Source organism: Cryptomeria japonica, chromosome 3, assembly GCF_030272615.1.
Source record: "Cryptomeria japonica chromosome 3, Sugi_1.0, whole genome shotgun sequence".
Taxonomy (NCBI): domain Eukaryota; kingdom Viridiplantae; phylum Streptophyta; class Pinopsida; order Cupressales; family Cupressaceae; genus Cryptomeria; species Cryptomeria japonica.
Genome location: NC_081407.1, coordinates 198,390,661 through 198,416,247, shown reverse-complemented (window position 1 = coordinate 198,416,247; position 25,587 = coordinate 198,390,661). Strand labels below are relative to the sequence as shown.

At 37.9% G+C, this 25,587-nt stretch overlaps 2 protein-coding genes across 3 annotated transcripts in view; one reads left to right on the top strand and one right to left on the bottom strand.

Moving 5' to 3' along the window:
* LOC131061586 (uncharacterized) overlaps positions 1 to 25,587 on the top strand; it is a 111,475-nt gene that overhangs the window by 69,182 nt on the left and 16,706 nt on the right. For both annotated transcript variants that reach the window (XM_057995348.2, XM_057995349.2), the window contains exons 6-7: positions 9,996 to 10,076; positions 10,183 to 10,346. In XM_057995348.2, coding sequence (XP_057851331.2) covers positions 9,996 to 10,076; positions 10,183 to 10,346 — 245 coding nt within the window. The remainder of the gene's footprint in view (positions 1 to 9,995; positions 10,077 to 10,182; positions 10,347 to 25,587) is intronic.
* LOC131874592 (uncharacterized) lies at positions 13,753 to 15,220 on the bottom strand. The gene is made up of 3 exons (XM_059218158.1): positions 14,563 to 15,220; positions 14,004 to 14,408; positions 13,753 to 13,880 (listed from the first exon to the last, which is right to left on the bottom strand). The coding sequence occupies exons 1-2, from the start codon at positions 14,950 to 14,952 to the stop codon at positions 14,028 to 14,030; spliced, it is 771 nt and encodes a 256-aa protein (XP_059074141.1). The 5' UTR covers positions 14,953 to 15,220; the 3' UTR covers positions 13,753 to 13,880; positions 14,004 to 14,027.

The window sequence follows — 25,587 nt, the reverse complement described above, 5'->3', positions numbered from 1 at the left end:
CAACTATGATCATTTTAATTTATCAATTGTAGTAGTAAACATTTTGGCACCATTGTCTTAAAAGAAATTGAGACAGCCTTGAGTGATACATGTCGTAGACCCCAATAAAGGTGAGAAGAGGCCACATGGTGGTCAAGACCAAGCGATTAGGTGATTCGCTGACCCTCGGCCAAAGGGAGCACAGGGATGAGTCAAAGCCTAGAAGTACCCCTAGTGTTGGGAACATTGGAGGTGGATGTGTAGAGGATGCATGTGTGGTTGATAGTGCAGGGAAAGCACCAGAACATAGCGGTCAAAACAATCCCCCAAGTCCAGTACACAAGTGAGTAAGTAGGCGAGAAACGAATTTTCGTGAAGTTGTCCCTTGCCGAAGAACTGAGCTGAAGACTCCTCCGGTACCTTCCAAGTGAAAACAATGATGAACACCCAGGAGAAGCAAAAACTCCCTAAATTTACAGGGGATGGATCGGAGGATCCCGTACAACATTGCAAGACATGTATAACGATATGGGAGGCGAATGGCCAAGATGACAAGGACTACTGGTTGAAGGCATTTCCCGCCACCCTTCAGGGGATTGCCATTGATTGGTACACAGACCTTGACACTAAGCACAAGGCAGGATGGACTAATCTAAAAAAGGTGTTCGAGGAGGAGTTCAAACTATTGAGGGATGACAATGAGATTGTTGCAGAAATCTATAATACCAAGTAGGGTAAAAATGAGAGTGTACGCACTTACAGTCGTAGGCTCAAAAAACTGCTGAACAAGATGGAGAACCAGCCAGCTGACAGGTTGAAGAAGAGGTGGTTCACTGAGGGATTGCTCCCCCTCCCTACGCAAGAATATGAAAGTAGTGCCTCCGTTCTCGTACGTCGATGCTTACAATCGGGTGATGGACATCAAGAGTGAAAACAAAACATCCTCCCAAGGAAAGAGGAAGACCAACGATGATGAGAGCACCAAAGGTAGCAGTGGTGAAGAATCCAAAATTGTACAAGCCCTTCGATGGGATATGTTGAGAATGATGAAAGAATTCAAGGCCGAGAAAGCAACCAATAAAGAATGTAATGAACTATGGTGTACTGAGTGCAAAATTGAGGGGCACATGAAAGGTAATTGGCCAAGTGCTAGGTCATTCAATCAAGGAGTGCCCATATAATTTGAAGAATAGAAGTACGCAAGTACTCTTCATACAAGGAGAGTCTAGCCCATTGAAACCAAAAAATGTATTGTTGACAGCAATGGAAATCAATGAGGGCGAAACCAAATATAGTACAACACCAGAGGATGTTCTATCATATAGTGCCGACAATGTAGTGAATGGTGACACTTTGCGAGAGACTACCAAAACAAGAAAGACAACGTACAATTATTGTGCAAATGGTGTGGACCAGGTGACCATGAAGACACCAACTGTTCCAAGCAGGAGGGTATTAATATGCTAGATGTGGAGGAACAAGAGGATGCAGCCTTGGCAATCATGAGAGCACACACAAAGAAGGCGATGTATTCAGACTCTAGTACGAAGAAGGAATGAGATGAAGTAGAACAAGTGTTGGCGAAGGAACGAGTATCTTCCAATGGAATTGCAAGTACGTCATTGTGGGAGACAGAGAAGAACATAGTTCGGTAGGTGCTATAGACAACCATACCCATCAAGGTGGCAGACCTTCTTCAAACAATGCCACAACTGAGAATGGCAATTGCCAACACAGTTAATGACGACATAGTCATCCAGAAATAATGTAAGCCACAAAAGGAGGAATTGACGGGAAAACCACCAGCCGAAGGGAATGAGGCCAATGATCCGATGTTGCTGATGGTGAGCATCGGGAGGAAGCCTGCGATCGTCAAGATGGAAATAATGGGGAAGAAGTTGACAAACACCATTGTCAATGGAGGTTCGGGAGTAAACGTACTGCCATAAGACACCTGGAAATGTCTAGGGAAGCCGACACTCTGGCCGCCAACCTTGCACTTGGTAGGTGCTGACCAGCACGACATCTAGCCGTTGGGAACATTGATGGCACAAAAAGTAATGATCGGGACACAACAATTTTTCTTGGACTTTGTAAGCATCAAATTACCGCACTATTATGGTCAACCCCCTTATTGGGAAGTTGTTTAGAAGCATGATTGAATGAAGGATTAGTAGCTGGTTAGAAATGGAGGGAAAAAGAGCCAAAGGACAAGCTGGTTTTAGGCCAAAACATTGTACTATAGACCATGGTGTTTCACTTAGGTTCTTGGTTGAAAAACTATGGAATACCCAAGGTGATGAGGCGGCGTTTTGCTGCTTTGTAGATTTTAGAAAAGCCTTTGATACGGTTCCATGGGACAAATTATGGAAGAGGATGGAAGAATTGGGTGTTCCAAATGAGCCTAGTGCTGCAGTTCATAGGCTATATGAACAGGTCAAAGCTAAAATTAGAACCTCAGAGGGAATGTCAGAATGTTTTGACAGTGATATTGGGGTCAAACAGGGATGCCCGCTTTCCACAACGCTGTTTGGGTTCTATATTGACAAGTTAGAAGAATGGCTAAACAATACTAGTAGAGAACGAATCTAGTTGGCTAATTATGTAATAAAGTTACTTTTATATGCGGATGATCTCATATTAATTGCTAAAACTGCCAAAGGGTTGAGAGAACACTTGAAGTATTTTGCCAAGAAGTTGGGATGCAAGTGAATATTAGCAAGACCAAAGTGATGGTCTTTTCTTTGAAAAGAAATAAAAAGGCACAAAATGACATTCTCTTTGAAGGCAGTCCGTTGGAAGTTGTGAATGAACACACATATCTTGGGCTCGTTTTTCACAAGCTTAGCTAGGAAACATGTAGAACAAAAAGAATTCAAGGAGGTTGGACAACACTGTACTTGCTACAAAACAGGTGTAGAAATGTTGAGCTATGGGATTGGAAAAACCAAGAGAATGCTTTTTGGTTTGCTGGTCACTCTGGTGATTCTTTATGGATGTGAAATTTGGGGCAGCAGTATGTCAGATCAGAAATGGAGACAATTGGAAAGAATTCAAAAAACACCTAATCATAAGCAGTTTCAAAATTAAAACTGCTGTCCCATACAAGATTCTTTTGGCAGAAACCAGCACTTATCCTTTAGAAGCTTTAGCGATGGTGCGTTTGGAAAGTAATCTAAAGAAGATCCAAAATATGGAAGAACATCGCTGGCCTAAGTTGATTATGGAGGAAAGACTAGATAGAAGGAAGAACACATGGATGAAAAAATGGGACATGAGTACTCAAGAATGCCTAGACATTAATGCAGAAATAAAAAAAAATGCGAAGGAAAAATTTAGAAGCAGGCTATGGACAAAACAAATGGACGTAAAAAATAGTATATCACAAAATTCAAACCCACAGGGGACCATGTAGAAAAAACTTACATAGGAGCAAATATTAAATGGAAAGCTAAAATGCTAATGGCTCAGCTTCGAATCAGCTGTCATCACTTGAAATGTGAAACAGGTAGGTGGAAGGTGCCTAAAGAAGAATGGGAGAAAATAATATGCCTATTTCGTAACACAGGAGCAATAGAGATGGAGTGGCATTTTGTCATGGAATGCCCGACATACAGTGACATCCGTATCATTTATGAAGACATTTTGAAAACGGACAAATTAAACACGCTCTTTGAGGAAACAAAACTCAAAATGGTAAGTTTGCTAATTAAGATTCACTGCAGAAGAGCAGATCTTGAGAAGATGTTACATATTGTTTAAAGTCCTAATGCCTCGATTTTCTGGGGTGTGTGTGCTTTCTGTGGGTCCCATAGGCTACTTTGGCCTTGTGGACGTTATTAAAATCCATCATTCATCATTCATGTAGTCATCCTGTTACAAAAGAAGGCGTACGATGCACTCCTCGGGAGGGGATGGTTGATTACTGCGAGGCAAATCATAATTGGAAGTAGAACACACTCTCGATCGAGAGTGGTAATGGGAGGAAGCACGTCATCGACTTGAGGAACCAGGCGGTGAGTGGAGAATTGGCATCCTTCGACTCAGAGTCTGAGGGTGGAAATTTTGGGAGGGAGAGGGGATATAAAATGATGGAATCTAATGATGAAGGGGTGCTCGAGCTAGAAGAAAGATGAGACGAGTTCCTTGAATGGATTATTTCATTGGCATATGGAGGACTACGAAGTCTCGCACCTCGAGTGCAACATGCTACAAATCAACGAAAACGAAGAAGTGCAAAATCTGTACGTAGACTCACATGTGGGCCAAAGTAGTATTGGGGAACCTTACGGGGTTGAGGGAAGGACCACACACGAGCTATGTACAAGAACTGTACGAAGGGGGGAAGTAAATTCGAAGGAACCGTACGAGTTGAAGTAGAACGCCATAGACATCCAAAGGGTAAGTTCTAACACATGTGACAAGTTGTCTAGAGAGAAAAAGTGGCTACACGAAGAATGGCTGTATGGGGTGGGTGAAAAATCGTACAGAAAGGAAGGGTCAAGACCATACAAGAAGAAGTGTCAAGATCGTATGAGGAAGAAATGTCTATGCCGTACAAGAAGACAAGGGGGTGGAGGAATCTTTACGGGCTGAGTGGGTGGCTGCACGTGAGCAAGGCAATAGAACCATATAGAAGGAAAGAACACACGCTATATGTGGGAGTGGAAAGGAGTAAGCCGTACGAAGGAGATAAAGTACCATCCAAGCTCGACAAGTCATATGCAAGGGAGCCGTACAAGGGAAGAACACCATACATAAGGAATACACTGTACGGGTAGAGATTGTATGTACTGAGAAACAACCAGACAAGCATTAGAACGAGTAATCCATATGACAAACAAAAAATGCACGAGAGCGGCCCATATAGAGGTGGAAAAGGTGGAAAGAACACACCGTATGTGGGAGAAGATGAGGTGCTAGGTGAGCTGTATGTGAGGAAGGTGTATGGAAGAAAGAAAAGAACAACGTATGTGAGGAGTACACCGTATGGGCAAGTAGGGAGGAGTCCGTATGAACTGAACAGAGGCCTACATAGGAAGGAAAATGTTTCAACGTATGGTGGAGAAGAAGGGTCCGTACACAAATCCATACAATGGAGGTTTGTCGGGATACTGTACGAAGAAGAGAGGAACACTCCGTATGGGCATCACCATCCATACGTTGCACGGCCAAGGCAGGAAGCAAAGCCGTATGCGCAAGAGGTCGCCAAGATGTACGGAAATATATCATACAAACAAGAACACCGTATGAAGAAACAAGCTGAAGAGTCTGTATGTCGAGAGACTCTAACCGTACAATGTCTACCGTACATAAGCAAGCCGTACGTGAGGAATGAGTCAAGGCTGCAAGTGAATAAAAGTTGCAAGCTATACGTGGAAATACCACTTGAGTTGTGGTTTAACACTGCAAAGTCTCGATTTTTTGACTTCATTAGTATTGCTTTTTGCATCTTAAAAAATCAAAAAAATGATGTGTGCCAAGGAGTTTCATGTGGTTCTGAAGGTCTAAATTTGGTGCTACCCCTCGACCTCGCAAGGGGTGCTGCCCTCGGACCCTGCAAGGGGTGCTGCCCCTTGACCCCGTTGGGAGCGTTGCCCCTAAACCCCTATTTGATTTGGCAGGTACACTACAAGTTGGGGTTGTCTAGTACAAGTCATTGCCTACACTCTTGTCATTAGTCTTTCCAGATATTACTTGATGTTTACTTGTCGTCTGGAAGACGACTTTTTTTGGGGGGGATGATGTAGTCGGCATAAAATGCCTATCGTTATATTTGATAATGTTGTATTAATTACTTGTATTAAGTGGGTTGTCACTCTTGGGTAGTTAATGTATCGGTTGGTTGACGGTTGTGTACCTCTCGGCAACCGTCAGGTCCTTTAAATATGTTATGTACTGCCAAGGAAGGTAGTATGGAATAGTCGGGTCAATTGTAATCCTTGGCCGACCATCTTTGTTCTTCTTCTATGTAATAATTGCATGTGCGAATAAACATATATTTTACTGCTGTGTCTGGTATGCATTGTCATGTACATTATTATTTCTTGTATTTAATTTATCAGTTGTAGCGGTAAACAGCAGATCTGTATCTATGTGCTGATTGTATGACTGAAAAAAGATCACAAATTGTTGTTTCTATGGCCAGATAACCCTGAAATGTCACTGTGCACTGTTGAAAGGCTTCAATTTGATCTGGAATGTGTAGTAAATGATCCTCAAAGTATGCTGATATGTGGTGGCTGTGGGAACAGCAAATAAGCAACCAGAAACAGGTCTGGAAACATCAATCAATAATGTCAAACCCTCCTTAGTGCTGGCAGGCTGGCAGCCAAGGCCAAGTAATGGAAAATGCTGATTGCTCCAGCAGGATGCATTTGATGTTGTACAACCACTTAGGAAAAACCCTTAAATAGTACATAATTCCCTCAAATATGTAGGTGCTCCAAAATAGTGAATAAATCAGCAACAAAATGTGAAGTTAAAAAATGTAGACATGAAATCCTGTTGACAACACCAAAATATTTGCTTGCAAATCCAATTGCCAAAATTCTGAAAACTTGCATGGAATCACCAAATTTCAGCTCCTATGCAACCCTTTGTGGAGATGCCCTACACAGACGAGGGTTTTCATCCCCAAATTTGGTGATGGAAAGCCAAGAGGGTTTTCATCCCCCAAGATCTTCAAACAGCCAAGTGTTTGTCCTCGGATGTGAAGATTGAACACAAAGCTCAATTTTGGAAAGTGAAAATGCCAAATGAAGCCAACTACCACCTTTTTAAACCTCTCCAAAATGGTCCTTCGAATTAAAATTTCATTCCAAAATATTTAAAAATACTTTTTTTAATAATTAACTATTTGAAACATTTTTAATTAATTATAATAATATTATTAAGTTACCCTTTAAATATATGACTATTGGGACCAACTTAAAATAATATTATAAATCATTTTCCTTGCTTTATCCTTTAGTATACAGAAAATGAGGGAAGGCTAAAGGTCTTTTCGATGGCTCTAATTTGAAAAAAGGGGACATGGCATCTTGAAAATTAGTTGTATCAATATCTGATGCTGTAACCATTTTCATGAAACTCTGCTTTTTACGCTAGCACGTTTCTGTTGTAATTGAATCTACCTTTGACCTACTTTGGTCATTAATATAATTTTGTTTATTCATTGTAATGTTGGTTGGGCCCTAGTCGAGTACTTAATTATTTCTGAAAGAGTTTGTACTATCACAACACAGTTGAAAATTTGTATTCCTTGAAGCTAACCTAAGAAACAATTTCTTCTCTACCTTTTATCCTATATTATGTACCTTGGGCAATAAACATGTAGGGGAGAGGGACCAGTAGTTGAATGGGGGTCCAATAGTCATTATAGCAATTGTGCTCATAATATCCAATCTTACCACAAATTTATACTATATATTATAAATAAATAGTCCACATGTAAATAAAAAAATAACCAAATGTTGGTCAAAATAGACTTATAGTTGAACACATAAGAACCTGTAAATGTTATATAAAAAGTACAAATATACATTCATTAACAAGTGAAATAAATAGTTTTTTGTTTGAAATAAAATATCATAACTATCCACTATAAGTGTGTCATTTAAAAAATAAGATGGTCATTTAATAAAATAAGATGCTTAAGCAAGTATTAAATAGTATTCGTATGTGTACAACTATTGGGGTAGCAATGTATATTCATTGTATTTCATATTAATAATTTGTCCCATCACAAATATAAAAGGTGAGCACAAAAAATACCTTCTATTTTTCCATGAAATGAGAAGGATTTTCAACAAGTTTTAGTGTTCAACTATTGGTCCATTTGTGTTGGATATAAGTTGTATTTTATATAATAATGAGTTTTTTTCTATAACAACAATTTTTTTTTTTGTTCAACTATTGATCCATTTATGTTGGATTTATAAGTTAGAGATAACAAATATTTATGGTTACTAATATTTGGTCCATTTATGTTGCATATAAGTTATACTCTAAATAAAAATATGATATTTTACTAACAAGAAATGATATATATTTTTTCAATTACTAGGCATTTTTAGATTTAGTTTTGGTCAAATCTTTAAAAAGTCTTTTTTTGGACACTTTGTAGTAGACGTGTTATTTTAACGAGTTGCATGATGAGTCATGCCTTCAAACCTTAGTTGTAGATAGTTAAGTGTCCATTTTACATTTCTAAAAAAAACAGGTGGTCTTACGATATTCCATGTGACGGCTACATGTTGACGAAGTTATCCCTAATGACTATTGTTCCCTCTCCCCTATCAAAAGGGACGATTGATGAAACGAGGACATTACACAAAGGCAAAATAAAAAATCTGGGAAGTAGTGATCAATTGTTTTCAAATATCAGAACTGGCTAGTAGGAAAATTACATAAAGATGAAGAAAAAGGGATTCTAAAACTCTGTTAAGCGATTTCTTAAATTGAGATGATTGATTTTACTAGCATTCATTTAAAGTTGGGTGATACAAGTGTTCTGAGTGGCAATACATTTAAAAAATCCAATCTGGAAAGCCAAGTATATGGGTAGGTGCAAGGGCATTTCTCATTTATGATACTTAGAATTTATTATTGTCTTTTTGATCTCACAATTGTTATAGTCTCATTGTGACATACATCGTGGTAGGCACTGCTCCTTGTTATAAAAATTTGTCAAAAGCTTTATTCTTTTGTCCATGCAGACAGCAAGAATGCAATTGTTCCCAAATTTCAGATACTGGTCAAATAGCTTGACATTCCGTTAAGTATTTTTTTCACCATTGTTGTTAATAAGTTAATAACATTATGTTTTTGGGGAAATCTTAATGGCCTTCCGCATAACAGCTATAGTCTCACAATTATCCTTAATCAAATTATAGTTCATTTCAAAATATCATGATTTCTCATGGCATTGTTGCCAAATGATAACAAGCTCTCTAAACAGAGAAATCATTTTCATAAAACTCTAGAAAAAAGCAATTTAAAATCCACATATGTGAAGAGAAAATAAAATCTAAAGGCTGGTCCTTGAAACTGAAGGAGCAGCGTATTCTAAGGTTTCTTGGCTTTGGATTGAAATCTACCTTAGTAGACAAGAGGCTGGTAGGACTGGTCCATTTAGCAACAGCTGGTGTGATTGGTGCATCCATCTAAGATTTCACTTTCAATTCTTAACTTTATGGTGAAATTGCTGATGTGCATGTTTAAAGTATGTTTATGATTTTAGATTGTTAGAGTCCAAGGAGTTGTGGTGCAATGTTGGAGTGATGCAATTATAAAGAGAGTGGCTCCAGTTCAAATTCCACAATGCACATTGTAACAAGGCAACAGCTTGGCAGACATGGCTGCTTAGTAGCATATTCAGGACTAGAGCTTGGTCATCTCTTGAAACTGTCCTGGACGTGTTGATGCTCCCAGCTATCCTAAACAAAAAAAGGCTGCTACATAGAAGAATCATTCAATTGATTTTACAGGTTGAGACAGATAATATCTAATCCAATAAACTATGAATTTGATCTCAAATTATATTATTTAGGTGGAGGGTGCATTCAGCAAAATTAATGGCTTTGGTAGGACTGTAGGCTAATGGTAGGCAGGGGCTGCATCACCTAATCCCAATTTACAGATCTCTCATTTTGCAACAGGCTTTGGAAGTTTAATACCGTTAAGGCCATGACTATTATTAGTTATATAAATTAACATAATGCTATGAATGGAATCAATGGTATCTGCTTTGTTTGCATAATTCTCATTCATATTTGTTAATATCTGCATTTCCCACTCACTCCGGTAAGTTATTTAAGAAAAACTTCTATTCATGGATTTATTTGCTGCCAGATGTATATGATAAATTTAAAACAGTTTGATCAGCTTTGGTAATCCTAATATTTCTAAATATACGTCAACAGCAACTACTGATACTGCTTCATTTCAAAAGCTTGTAGTCTATTTATGCCGGGTTCTCACTTTAAGTTGATTGCTATGGGAATGTGATGTAGTTGGCAGATGCAAAGGATGTCATGAATGGTGTCAAATCAGTTCTGGGTTCACGACTTCCTGTATTAACACCAAATTTAAAGGTAGAAATGCTTTCTCAAGTTGCAAACTTTTTAATGTGCTGTTACAGGTTGTTTTCATTGTTTTGCTACTGAGATTAACGTTTCACTTGGATATTCATGTTTACAGGGTTTTTATGCAGCTATTGAGGCTGGGGCAAAAGAAGTAGCTGTGTTTGCATCTGCTTCGGAGTCTTTCTCAAAATCAAACATTAATTGTACCATTGAAGAAAGTCTCTCACGTTATAGAGAAGTCACAGATGCTGCAAAAGGACTGTCAGTACCTGTACGGGGGTATGTTCTTTTTCCTTGCTCCTTTGTTTCCTGAGCTGTACATTTGTTGAACCCATCAAAGGTGGAAAGTATCAACTTCCCCAAGGCATGTTAAAAATCCTTTTGATTTACTTGTGGCCTTGGTTTGGTTCTTAGGCCATTTCTTCACTTCTTCAAATTCATGAAATTTGTGAATGACATCTCATTTTGGATTTTAGCTAGAAGATTTCTATATTTTACATAGAGAGCAGTGATGCCATCTATCGCCATATTTTGAAACTCCACTTCAAGAATGACTTTCACTCTACTAAGGAAAGTTGGTTGGCAAGTGCTAGCAGTAGACCCAATAATGGTTCCTTGAATGCTGTTGATAGTATTAGCATGAGTGTTGACCCTTGCATTTCTCCCTTCACAATTATAGTTTATAGGCACATTCATATTATTCTACATGCTATGAATCAACTGAGCCAACATATCTTTGAGGCACTCTTGCACTTCGACACGTTTGTTGACCCAAGCTTCATTTGAATAATCTTCTAGCATGGTTCTTCTCTCCTTGTTTGCCATATGTAATAATTTGTCTTAATCGTTGGAGTCTTTTGTTCTTCCCTTGGCTAATATGCAGATTTCTTTATTTCTTTGATGATAACAGAGCTCTTTGTACTTAGGATGCATAAGAAATATAGCTAAGTTACCGATTTGGGTACGGATATGGGTTTGTGGGCACAGCAAATTTTTTCCCCTTGGGTATGGGTATGTCTGTGCGTATATATATATATATAAATAATAATACAAATAATAGATATATTATAATATAAATTTAATTTAAATTTTTAAATATTACATTTTTAACATATTAAATAAAAACAATATTAAAACTAATAAATATTGTGTTTGTCACCCATATACCCGAGGAAGAGCTGTCCCATTGAAGTTCCACAAAAGGACACGGAGCCAAGACAAGACATGGACACGTAGGCAAGAAATTTGAAATTTTTTTTGAATCTGCACCCAGGGCCAAATCCGGTGCGAACCTAGGTACACACCCATATTGGACTTGGACCCAGACCTGGGCTGAACCCGCACCTGCACCCAGGCCCTGACCCCCGTACCCAGTAACTTAGAAATAGAGCTCTACATAAAAATGATTAGCTTATGGAAAATAGGTTGGCAAGTTCACTAGCTCTAATACTACTGTATTGTTCCTGGTAGGATGTTAGCTAAAAGCCATTAAATTTATTTGCAATCACTCGAATACCTGCTCTTTCAAATTGCCAACTTCCCAATGTGGGCAAGGTGAGAGCATACAGAAACTAGATTGAGGACACTAGAATTAAACTGAAAGATATTGGTGGTTAGTTGACCAATTTACAATAGAAACAAAGTTATATAATCGGTGAAAAATGGCAGATAGTGATATAGAAAGTCTAATCAACCCAAATTGGCTCAATACAAGTAGAAATATGTCAATGCCAAAATGGCAGACCAAATCACCTAATTCCAATACACCTCGCACGGGCAGATAATATACTAAAAATAAAATGGATTCAGTAGATAAACTGACAATGTTATTACAATGAAAGCAGGGATCTGATGGTAAACCATCCAAGTTCTTTGACAATTCAAAAAACCATCTAGTTTTTACAATATTTTTATTTATGAAAATGATTGTTCAATGAATAATATTTAAAGTCCTCATGACTGAAAAACATTATTCTGAAAACTGGAAAATTAAGCTAATACCTTGCATGTTGAATTGGAACCTCAAAGACTGTAGACGAAAAAATGGGAAATATTTAGAAACAAAAATATAAAATAATGTTGGATTGCAGAACTGTATGGTATTTGCAGAGATTATGGTCTAATGGGAATGGTACAGCCAGCATTGATTGAAGGATAGTGCACATTTTCTCTTACATTATTGTTGCAGCCCGACAACATCAATTAGCAACCGCATAAAGTTAAACAACACTTACACTCACAACTTAGATACCAAACTTTAATTATTGATTCTTATGAGAGCTGTACGATCAACTTTGATCATGGTATGGATTCAATCATTACCATTGAATGTTGTGATCTAGTCTTTTGAACTGTGAATATATAGAGTTAGTGAGGACACAAAAAGGAAACGAATCTATCCAAACAGGTGCAGCAAATGTTACATTATTTCCTTCAGCTTGTAAGGCCTGAGAAGAGGCACAACCAGATTTTGAAACTGTATGACCCCATTCAAAAAATGGTATGGCCTCCGATAAACTACCTCAATAACTGCGATCAGACTTAGGACTGTAGAGCAAAGGTAAAATGAGAGTTTCAGCAATAACTTCAGGCCCTCATTCTTGTATGGCCTACAAAATTATTACTAGCTTCCTACAAAATACAACCAGCTTGGGAAATAAATTCAACAATTTTCCGTGCTAAACTTCACAATATATCCAACATTGATGTAACCATCAATAATATGGCTTGCATGGAAATAGCTTCACAAAAAATCTCTAAAAACTAAGAAACATAATAATATGATATCACCTCAATCGCAGCTCAGAAAACTTCACACCAAAATAAACTAGAATCTGGAAGTCAATATTAGTTGTAGCACAATGGCAATCCCTAGGTGGAAATTTTATTGAAAGGCTAGAGGGTTTTCACCCTCCAATCTAGAGGGTTTTCGTCAAAGTTCCCAGACTCGGACTCAGCTCGGACTCGGCAAGGCCGACTCGACTCGTGACTCGGCTATGACTCGGCGACGACTTGGCTATGACTCGGCAAAATAAAAAACCCTTGAAATTTAGAGATTTTTAACGATTTAAAACTTGTTTCATGCACCCATTATTGAATAAAGCTTAAAGACACTATAACATCATCAAATAGAAGCTAATTTGATCACATACATAAACATACATCCATCACATGTGTAGAAATGTAAATTGTAGCTGAAGGAAATAGAAAACATAGATATATAGAGTTATAAATGTTGTCAAATGTATATAAAATCCATGACATCAAATGTTCCCAAACATATATATAACTGTAAACAAAAACAAGTCTATGGCTCAGGCTCTAGCTCATCCTCAGCCTCAGAGTAGTTTGTCTGCCTCCTACAAATGCGTCTAAGGTAGGTCCTGGATGACTGAGAAGCCATAGTCTCTGCTCGTGAGGTGCTTGTGCCGGATCGTGCTCTATCCTCCTCCTCTGCCATAGCCACAGCCTCAGCCTCTCTGTCTGCCTGGTCAACCCACTCATGGTCCTCCTTAGTGAAGACGGGATCGGTAGACTCAGTGATCCACTCAGACTCTGGATCGATCTCCGCTAAAGTGATCAGAGAGGAGTCAGTGTCCAAAATCTATTTGGTCCTAAGACGGAGGTTGTAATGAACAAAAACAAGATCATTCAACCTCTCCACAGACAATCTATTACGCCTCTTCGAGTGGATGTGCTTGAACATGGACCAATTGCGCTCACATCCAGAAGCGTTGCATGGCTGGCTCAAAATACGGATGGCAATTTTTTGAAGGTTTGGGGTTGAGGGCCCAAACATTTGCCACCATCTATCTGAAATAACGAAAAAGAAAAAAAAATCAAACTCATTTCCAACTTTAAGGCTAGATTATAAAATAAAAAATTAAAATGCATAAGCCATAAACTTAAGAATCTTAAGTTTACATATATTTCTACCTGGCTGCAATTGTGTTCGAGCCTCTATGCACATGCTGCTTGAGAAGATTGCCCCTTCTCGATTATTATATTTATCCAGCTGGAGCGTTGTACTTGAGGCTGTGCCATCAGTACACAACTTTTGAACCACTGTATACAGGCCACTAAGAACCTCCTCATCTGCCTTGAAGTCATCACAGAATCGAAATGCCGGATTGAGGTAATAGGCTGCTGCATGGACGGGCCTGTGAAGCTGGTTCTGCCATCTCCTATCAATAATCTCCCAAATGGGGCCATACTTATCCTCATCTCTTGCATATATGGACCTAATGGCTCCTTGGCCCTATCCATACCCTCATATATATAGCCCATAGAGGGCTTCTCCCCATCAACAACTCGTAGGAGAACTACGAGGGGCTCAGTGACCTACACATAATGTTAAACAAAAACAATTAAAGTCACAAATTAAATAAAAGAAAAAGAAAAATTGCAAAGTTAAATTGTTAATAAATTAAAATTAAATTACTAAATAGTAGATACTAGATAGTAGATACTAAATGTTAAATTGTAATAAATTTACCTGCACGGTTTCTCCACAGGGGGTCCAAAAACCTGGCTCATCAAAAATGCAATTTACCACATCTATCCTTGCAGTGGTCGTAGCATAGGATGAGGAAGTCCACTCCTCACCAACAAACATACGCCTCAAAGCCCCCTTTGATTTTATCAAGGATTTCAGTGTGAGGAAGTTTGAGGCAAACCTCGTGATACCAGGACGAGCCAACTCCTTTTGCCCCGTGTATTGCCTCATAATGCTAAGGACCAATGCATGATTGTAGATAAACTTGCTGATATTTTTGACCCTTTCAACTATTGATTTCACCCATTCAAGCTTACCAATATCCTCCAACATGAGGTCAAGGCAATGGGCCGCACAAGGAGACCAAAAACTTTTCGGGTGCCTCTCCATCAAAAGTTTACCTGCAGCAATTTTAAGTTAATTAGAAATTTTGATGTGTTAAGAAAATTTTAAATAATCATAGATGCCTCTCCATCAAGACTTGAAAAGTTCAAAATTTACTTGCAGCAACATAACTTGCTGTATTATCTGTCACCACCTGCACCACATTTTCTTCCCCCACCTCTTGTATGACTTCCTCAATAGCCTCACATAAGTATGTGGCATTTTTCACATGTGAGGAAGCATCAATAGATTTCAAGAATATGGTGGATCCTGAAAATAGAGTTTCAAACTTTCAACAAATCAAAATTTAATTTATTCAATGCATTTAGGGAAGTACAAATTAGAATGAATCATGATCAATCACCTCCGCAGGAAACAAGAAAATTTAGGAGTGTTCTATTCCTCCTATCCGTCCAACCATCTGTCATGATGGTGCAACCCTTTTGGCTCCAAGACTGTCGGTGGTCCTCTAGCTCAACTTTCATATCCTCAACCATCTGTAACAAGAGGGGGCCACTTAACTCAGCATCGGTAGGGGCTTTAAACCCCGCACCACAAATGGTTATGGAATCTACCATGCCTTGCCAATAAGGAGACCTGTCACAAATAGATTATGATTAGACAAAGTAGAGTTCAACTTCAAACTATAAATTTACTTTTAAACTTAAAGCAATCAAATCAAAAAGAATTATCTGGCTGCAATAAATGGAATGTTGCAAAAGTACCAAAACTTGCAAATTTGTTTTCTTGCAGCATCATGAACCTCCTTGTTCCAACCCATGCCCTCAAGCGAGGGTTGTGCCCTAGGAGTACTATGCGGCACAAAATAACTATCCAACCTGGATTTCCGAACTCTAGGGCCAAAGGTAATAGTGCCACTAGGAGGAGTAGAAGTAGAAGCACTAGCACTAGCAGAAGCACTAGGGTGAAAGGGAGGCATGGAAGAACCCTCTCCAACACAGCCTACGGATGCGGATGTGGGTGCATGGGAGCCAATAGCACTTAACTCTTCCAATTGCCTCTTCTTAGTTAACTTTTCTTGTTCATGTGTTTCTAATTGGACATAACAGAAACGTTTTGCCTCAGGAGTTTGTAATTTGCATACCTCAATATCATGGCTAGGTATGCCGGCAATATGGTATTTAAATTTATTGATGCCACCAAAATTAATTTCTTTACAAAAAGAACATTTTGTTTGATTTTTTTTTCTGCCAATAAAGTCTTCAGTATATTTCCAAGCCTCATCCTTTTTAGGCATTGTGAAAAATGAATGTTTTTTAAACGTGAAGGCTGCTGCAATAAAAAAATTTAATAAAGTTATAAACTAATAGAAAAAATCAGCAAACCCTACTTTAAAAAAAAATAAAATTGTAAATACATGTTTACAATTTTTTTCTAAAAAAATGTAGGGTTTGCACTTTGCCATTATTCTACTTCTCTCATTGTAATTAAGCTAAAAAAATAAAAACATTCAAGATTTGGAAAGTTAACTGTTAAACTAAAAAAAAATTAACAAACAAATGAAAAAAATCCATTAACATACTTAAAAAAACCAGCAAAATCTACCTTACCTCTTTCAAATGAGTTGAGAAGTCTTGCTTTGGACTCCTTGATGCTCTCAATGCAAGCCTATGGCCTCCCCAATGTGATTTGTGGTCTCCTTGATGCTCTTCTTCCTTGCTGGTTGCAAACCTATGGCCTCTTGTTTTCCTTCCTCTCTCTCACTTTTCCTCTCTTCTTCTCACAACTAACAATTAGAAGACCTTTTAGGGTTATATGAAAGAGAAAGGTAAAAAAAAACAAATGAAAAAGTTTTTATTTTTTTTGTTTTTTAAAATCCGAATTGCCCATATCGCGCGGCCGAGTCCTGGAGCTCGAACTCGGCGAGTTTTGGCAAAACTCGCCGAGTTCGAGCCGCGAGTCAGCAAAACTCGCCGAGCTTGGCTCGACTCGCCAACTCGGCGAACGCGAGTCAGGCGAGTTTTGCCCAAAACTCGCCGAGTCCGAGCCGCGAGTCAGCAAAACTCGCCGAGCTTGGCTCGACTCGCCAACTCGGCGAACTCGCCTGACTCGCGGCGAGTCTGGGAACTCTGGTTTTCGTCCTTGAGAAAGAAAGAACTCACGTTCATTCTTGGAAAATGAATTTGTTTGAATGAGTAAGAAGACACTTTTGAAAACAATCCCCTCTTCAATAATATTTTCGAGGAATTAATATAATATTTTTTTCTTTTCTTTTTTGTTATTTCTTCAAAAGTTATAAAGTGCCCTTTAATACAGATGCAAAAGCATATGGATTTCAAAGAATTGATGTTGTTCAATTAATCAAGGAGACAAAGCTCCTTTAAATAGAGTTACAAAGGCGATGTTTCTAAAAGAAACAATCGTTAACTAGAGGCGAAATTAGAAACAAGTTAAATGACCATTAATAACACAGAGAAAGATATTATTCTAATACCCTCCCTTAATGGTCATCGTTCTAACGACCAAGAGAAATAATAGAGAAGGTTGCCCCCTTCTTCTCAGAACACACTGCAACAGAAGACAAGAGCCTGCCACTAACTCTGCCACTTGAGATGAGTTTGCCACCAACCCTCCGAGAAACTGCAGAACTTCTGGAGATACCCAAAACAACACCAATCGTCCAACTTGATGTTGGAGAACTGTCCCTCCCTGTAAACAGAGACACACCAAGAACAACTGTCACGATTTTGAGGAAAAAATCGGCAAACCCTCCAAACTATTGCAGATGAGCAAGATGCCTGAAAATAGACTGCAAAGAAGAGACTAGTGCAGATGTTCGCACAACAACTCCAGGTGTGACTAAAAACAAACTACAACAAAGTACAATTTTTGAGGAAAAAATCATAAACCCTCCCATGATTTTTTTTTTACAGGGACAAAAAATATTTAAAACCCCACAGATAATTTTTTAGGACAAAATTATTAAAACCCACAGATTTTTTCAAGGGAAAAAAATATTAAAACCCATCAGAATTTTTTTTAGGTAAAAAAATATTAAAAATCGAAACAAACATCGATGCCCATAAGCCATCTTCATGCTTTTCGAGGCACAAAAAACAAGGTACTGAGAAGATGCTAAGTGCACAAAACCTAATTGCCTTCCAACATCAAGTTGGTCAATGACGCCATCTTGCACGTTTCCCAATGCACAAAAATGAAAAAAATGAGAAGCGCTGGCACGGAATTCAAAAAAATTGAATACCAATGCAGAAAGAGAGGCAGATGCAGGTACAAACTTCAAAAAATGAAGTACAACGGGCACAAATTTCAAGAAAAAAATTCCGACTGACCCAGAAAAATCCAAAGACAAACCAGAAATCCTTGCGAAAAACCCAAAAAGAATCTGTTGTCGGAATCTGGATCCGCTGGCTCAAAAATCGAGGCACCTAGAAAATTCTAACGACGACCCAATTGAGATCTCAAAAAACCCATCAAGAATTAGCAATCGGAATTTTTTTTTGACTTGATCTGAAGGGTAAAAACCCTAACTGAAAATGCAGATTTCCGTCAAAAAATGGCAGAAAAATTTTGCAGGAGGGAAAAAAATCGCGTCGCGTGGTCGTGCGAAATGCAGGAGAGACGGGTTGCGGGAGAGGGCAGAAATTAGCCAGAAAATAGCTGAAAACCCTAGTAGTGCAGCCAAAACGAACTGCCAAAGTAGCAATTTCGAATAAAAAAGAAATTTTTCAAAAAAAAAAAGTTAAAAATTCGTCAATTCGTGACGAATTTTTAATTGAAAAATTATTTCGAAAATAACCAGTGCTTTGATACCATAATACAGATGCAAAAGCATATGGATTTCAAAGAATCAAGGAGACAAAGCTCCTTTAAATAGAATTACAAAGGCGATGTTTCTAAAAGAAACAATTGTTAACTAGAGGCAAAATTAGAAACAAGTTAAATGACCATTAATAACACAAAGAGAAAGATATTATTCTAATACCCTTTTTACTTACTTTTGCAACTTTATTCATTCACTTTTTAATCGCCTTTTTGAATAATTAAATATAAATCGTCTTTTAGAAATATAACAAAGTTGCTTTTTGACAACTTAAATTTAATTATTTAATTATTTCCTTAGTTTTGAGAAAGGGGACATGATGGTTCTTGATGATGCTTGGTGTGAGGTAAGTTTTTTTTTGATAAGAAAGGTGTGTATATGGAGTTCACTCCCTTAAATAAATTGATAACAATTTATTGCTTCAATACCTACTATTAGGGGAGCATTTGCCACATTCCTTTATATAGGAAATCAATCTTGGTCAATAGCAAGTTAATCAAACAAAACTTCCACCATCATCTTCAAATTTAGCATAGGAGTAGAGAGTCATATGGAGTGGATGCAAGCCTCTTTTGGAGGAGCCATTTTTCTTCCTTACTACCTTCCAATCATCTTGGTCCAAGACAATTTGCACAATCATATTGTGATCATTAGAGACCTTGGCATTTGTTTGGGGAGGGGAAAGAGGTCTCTCGTGCTCTCCATGCTTGGGAGGCAAGCATGAAGAGGTCACTTTTGAAAGTTTTGCCTTCACTTCTATTCCTAATGTTGATTTTGACAACTATGACATTTGGTCTTTGTTTGGTTGGGCTAAGGAAACCTCCTTTTGTGCCAATCCCAGGTCTATGCAATAATGCTGGCCCTCAACCTCTTGCCACTATGTGGCATTTGACGACTCATTCTCACATTAAGTGTCTTTTTCAATTAAGAAGTTGCAAAACGTTCATACCTGAAGCATCTACAAATACATAAGGGAATATTAACAGAGGCAATAGTGAGTCTAACATAATTTATTATTTTTTAGAAAAGTAGTCTCTGGAAGACCCTTTTCTAAATCCATTTCCACACTTATTTTTGCAAATGTAGCATGGAGACATTCATTGGTATCTTCAGAAACTTACAGAAAATTTCCTAAGGTATGGCCAATCACTTATAGGCCGGAACTGCACTAGAATTTTTGTGGGAGATATGGGAGGCATACCCATACAGGGATCATGGCAAAGGAGTCTTTAATAGAATTGAATGCCAGTAGCATAGCATCAAATATATAAAATTTTTATCCCGAAACTATAGTCCCAATCTATGATTGCAGATCTATCTTCTAATTTATATTCATCATTTACTACAGTTCATGATGTAAAGCTTTAGACTTGGCTAGAACCCATGATATTTGCAAATTATAACTAATGGTTTCAGCCTTTTTTGGAAAAATCCACCTCCACATTCTTGTCAAATTGACTTTAGGGATGTGATTGGATCTTTTTGCATGTAATGTCCCCTTGCTGGACCACTCTAGATTTTGCCCTAAATTCACAAAACCGAATGAAACAAACATATAATATATTTAGGGGTACATTCTTTACTTAAAATAAGATGAGCTAAGCATGTTCCAGAAACCTGTAATTGAGTTAGGTTACATTGTAGACATAGTTCATGAAACAAATCTAGTATTAGAGCAAGGAGATCATATATCAATATGCAGCATGTCTGATTAGCATGCAATCTCCCTCCATTCTTCCATGGCTGGAGATTCTTTGGATTCATAACAGTCCCTCGACATAGGGGTTGGAAGGGAAATTGCAGCAGGATGCCCTTAGCCATTCTCTCCCTTTAACAGTGCAATAGTGTGCCCTAATAGCTGTTCTCCCTACTTGCTACTGTCGCAGGGTGCCCTAAATCTGTTCTCCCTTAATGCAGATCCCTTCCTTACCCTTTTGACAGACTGTTGCAGTACACGAGATTGGAATATTAACAGATTATAGTTTGATCTGCTTGAATAATTTGAGCTGCTTTGAATGATTCTATCTGCTTGGATGATTTATCTGTTTTAATGATTTGCTGATTTATATATGGAGTTTGCAGATTGTATTCAAGTGCCGATGCCATGCTTGATGAACTTATTTCATCATATCCATCTTCCGTATTAAATCAGAACTTCTCCCCTTATTGACTTTATTCAGATCTCATAACTCTTGTTTATTCTTCTTATCTCTGGTTAATTTATTAATACCCCTATGCTCGGGTTTCTTATTTCCAATTGTTACTCTATTCCTTCTTACCCAATTATCAGACTTATATATATATGTATATATCTGGCTGATTACTGTTTTTAGATAGATTGAATTTGCAGATTGTAGTATTAGATTGCTGATCGATCCTCTTTCCCTTTGATCTGATGAATTTATTTCTTGTTGGTATTACATGCCTCCCCTTGACTGCTTGGTGTTGCATTACATACAACGCGTGTTGGCGCAAAGACCTTGTTATGTTGTGGAGCACTTTTGAATCATTATCATTTTTGTACCCATCTTTGGTCATGCTAGTTGGTGCACTTGGTTGATGGCAGTTTTGTTCGTGGAATGCTTTTTTGTTTATTGGCATTGGATTATGGTAAAGAGGCACTGTTAGTGGTAGGAACGTCCTTGGAGTGTACCTTGTTGTAAAGCAGATGTACCTTTCTTGGAGAATTGATATTGTTGACTCCAACATGGAAATATTATAATTAGGGGGACATTATATGGTGATGCTTTTCTATCTTGTTTCCAATTGTAAGAAGGGAGGCTAGGAAAAGTGTAATGCTATTTTTTATGTGAGAATAAAATTGAATAGATTTAATATATAAAAGATAATATTATATGGCAGCATATATATTATAATTTATTAGATTGAGTTTTAAAGATTGTAAAGTATATATGTAATTTAGATTCAAATGAACAAAAAATGCTTATTTATCAATATTAACTAGTTGAAGAGTTAAGCACATTAAGATTACCATCATTAATATATAAATTGACATCCAACAATATAAATATGATAAAAAAAGGAATAAATAACATCTTTAGAGAAATTTATTAAATCAAATCCATCCCATTCATTTTTAATTATAAATAACTTTGAACAATAAGTTTAGTACTTATTTGATTTACAACACTTGGAAAGGTCACTCTCACCCTAAGAAGATTTTAAATTTTAATGGTATTGGCCCTCATAGCTATGGCACTCCGTAGATAACCTGTGTAAAAACACATCATGTGCCTACTCACACAAAAATATGTGCCTACTTACACAAAAATGTGTGCCTACTTGCACTAAGAATATGTGCTTACAGGTGTACTTCGTACCCTGAGTTGTTTTCAATTATTATTTAATAAATACAATTATTCCTCCCTTTTAAAAGAGTATTCATAAATATTTTTCCTTAATCTCTATTTTAACCAAAGGATCATATTATCTTTTATTTTTCTATATCCCTTTAATGCTTTCATAACTTCCTTTTCACTTTGGGAAAAAAGTTCCATTAAAAAAAGGAAATGTTGAGTAGTAATCACAAGAGTCATTTGCTTGTGGCATACATATGAAGTATGAAAGTTGAATTGTAAACTCTATTCAAAGTATTAGCATGAGTTGATTATGTTGGTTTTGTTAGTCGGAGGTGCTAGGATTGGTACAATTCAATGTTAAAATATTTCCCCAAATCGACTGAAAGCATTTATCCCATTTGAGGAGTAAATGCTGCTAGGTTTTAATCCTAAATATTGTATTAGAAATCTAGAGGGATTAGTAAATATCTCAAAGGTTATCACAATAGCTGATCAGTTTTTAATATGGTGAGGATTATTTAGGTAGAAAGCAACTTATCTATATAGTGCAAATATTGTGATATATATTCAACATTAGGATGATGAAATGTATGATGGTTACTTAAAATAATTAATGAACCCAACTCAAAACCCTGCGTTATGTTATCTAAAGTTCTAAATCTCATCGAGGTTTCCATTTGAAATCTAAATTTTGTATCCATTTAGTATGAGATGGTTGGGCAACCCCGATCATGTCCTTGTTCCAATACACAAGACATTGTAAGTCATAAATTAACAATATCACCAACACATTATTAATAAAGTAATCTGTTGAATGCAATTAAACTACCAACAAATGAACATTGGGACAACTGATCTTTAATGACCAGACAACAATTTGTGTAATTCTTGTGAACATATAATCTGATTTAATAATCTAAATAGAAATGTAAGGAAGGATGAGTTAGGTAGGTAAGAGGGTTAAGGTTTATCATCTAGTCCACCTATTGATGACAAGGTCTGCAATAGGCCAGGAGGGCTGAGATCTGCTCTGGGGCTTAGAATGGTAGAACTGAGAACTCCACAATGCTATCCATACCATCCTACATTAATAATTTACATGAGTAAGGGCATGATTAGGAGAATAAGACCCACACCACGCTAATTGGGCCAAGAGGGGCTCAGCATGAGTTTGCTGGGCAACCCAATCATGTCTCAATTCCCAAATCAATAATCTGCAACAAACTCTCTTACAATTAATCGAACTATAAATATCTATAGATCAATATGTATGTATGTATATATTTGTATTTTTATCTGTTTCTGTTTCATGCATTCATTTGCATTCATTCCCTAAGGGGATACTTTATGCTCAAGTGTATTCATATGTCTTATGTATATTTCTCTCTAGTGTATGTTTCATTCTCATGGCTTGCAGATATTTATGTGTTTACTATATGCCTGATGCGTCTTCAGCCTGATTGCTCCGTTATATATGTATGTTTGTATGAATGCTTTTGAGATTGCTTAATGCTGTCATGTTTTCGGCATGATTACTGTTATCACAAAAGCGCACACCCTTGCTGAGCTATCAACTTAGCAACCTTGTGAAACATGGAAACAACCCCGAAGTGTGGGACCTTGCGCAAGGGGGTTGAATCTCTGGAGAAGGCCGGCTTCCTTCTCAATCCAAGTGCAGGTATTGAACCAACTCAACAACTCAAATCTTACTTTTAAACTACCCTAACATACAGAGGAAAAAGGAAGAGAGAAATGCTTAAAATGAAAGGAGGTGATGCACCAAGATAAGAGATTGTTCCTCTCCCCACCCGAAATGGCATAAGGAATCAACTGAAATACCCAAGAGATGCACAAACTTCAGTTGTATGAGTGACCCAAACGCATGTATGGAGGTTAGAATTTGTTGAGTGTCAAGAGGGGAGGAGGATTCCCACAAGTCACACTCAGAAAAACGAGTTAACACAGCATATATGGAGAGAAAAGCCACAAAACATACACTTATGATGAAGGTAAGGAAACATACACAACATGCATAAGTTGAAGGAAGGCAAGAATGTAATTTCAATTCATTCAAAGGCCAAAGGCCAAACTTACAGTTGCAAAAATGCAAAAATAAGTACAAGTCTTCAAGAGAAGAGAAAGAGCATAGGAAAGCTCAAGGCAGCAGGGAGAGAACCCTTTACAATGAGGCTTAACAACCTTATATAGAAAAATGGTTACAAGAGTGATCATGACCCCTGCATGTCAGTCTGGGAGTGCAGGGAAGTGCATGCACTTGACTTTTGTACATGCAAGCAACCTAGCCATACCCACAAAAGGCAACCTTGAGAAGGGTGGATTGACTGAACTTCCAAAGTTAGAGTATGTAGACATGACATAAGGCACTACAACAAACATGGCCTCGTACCTCCCTTGATGGAAATCCTGCCAAAAACATTCAATGCACTCCTGTGGCTCCACAAAAAAAGGTGCATAAGTCACCAAAACTGTTGGAGCATTAAAGCCTTGAGTGTCGATCACGCCATTCAGAAGTGGCGCCAGTCGGAAGGAAGTCCGAGGACTTCGGAAACTCGGGTTCCCGAAGTGGGGAAGACAAGGAAAGAAATTTGGAACCTCGAGGTTCCGGAGTTCCGGAGAACTGAAAAAAAGGATAAGGAAGGAACTTTGGAACCTCGGGGTTCTGGAGTTCCGGGAAAGAAGGGAAGCAAGGGAAGAGAACTTTGGAACCTCGGGGTTCCAGAGTTCTGGAGAAAGAAAGGAAGAAAGGCTTAGGAACCTGGGAACCTGGGGGTTCCAGAGTTCCGGGGTCAAGGACTTAGGAACTTGGGAACCTGGGGGTTCTGGAGTTCTGGGGTTGAAGACTTAGGAACTTGGGAACCTGGGGGTTCCAGAGTTCCGGGGTTGAGGAAGAGAAGACTTAGGAACTTGGGAACCTGGGGGTTCCGGAGTTCTGGCAAGACAACACTTCACACTTCACACTTCACACTTCATGATTCCATTCTTTTCTCTTTGATCAACTGAGGCAGCGCTGGTCCATAGAACATATCTCTGATCGGTTCTCATTTATGGACCAAGGGTGTCATAAAATGACAACAATTACATCATGCACCTTCCTAATGTATGGTTCATGTATTCTTTGTATTTATACTACGTGTATTCATGTGATTGCTTCATGTCTAATATGTTTTTCAGCATGTATGCCTTGTGTCTTTATGTGTTGCTTCATGACTGACGTGTCTTGAGCATGTCCACTCCATGAGTGCCTTTCTTATATGTGCTTTGTACCCTACATATATTTGTGTATTGCTTCAGGCCTTACATGTCTTATGTGCATACTTCGTGCCTCAACGTATTGGTATATTACTTTGTATTTTACGGGAATGCTCCATGCCTTACGTATATTACTTCATGTTTACATGTGTGCTATTTCATACTATGTGTATATACTTATGGATTGGTGCTACATGTCCGATATGTATTTAAGTCAGAGAAATGAGACTCGCCCGAAATCGCCCAAAC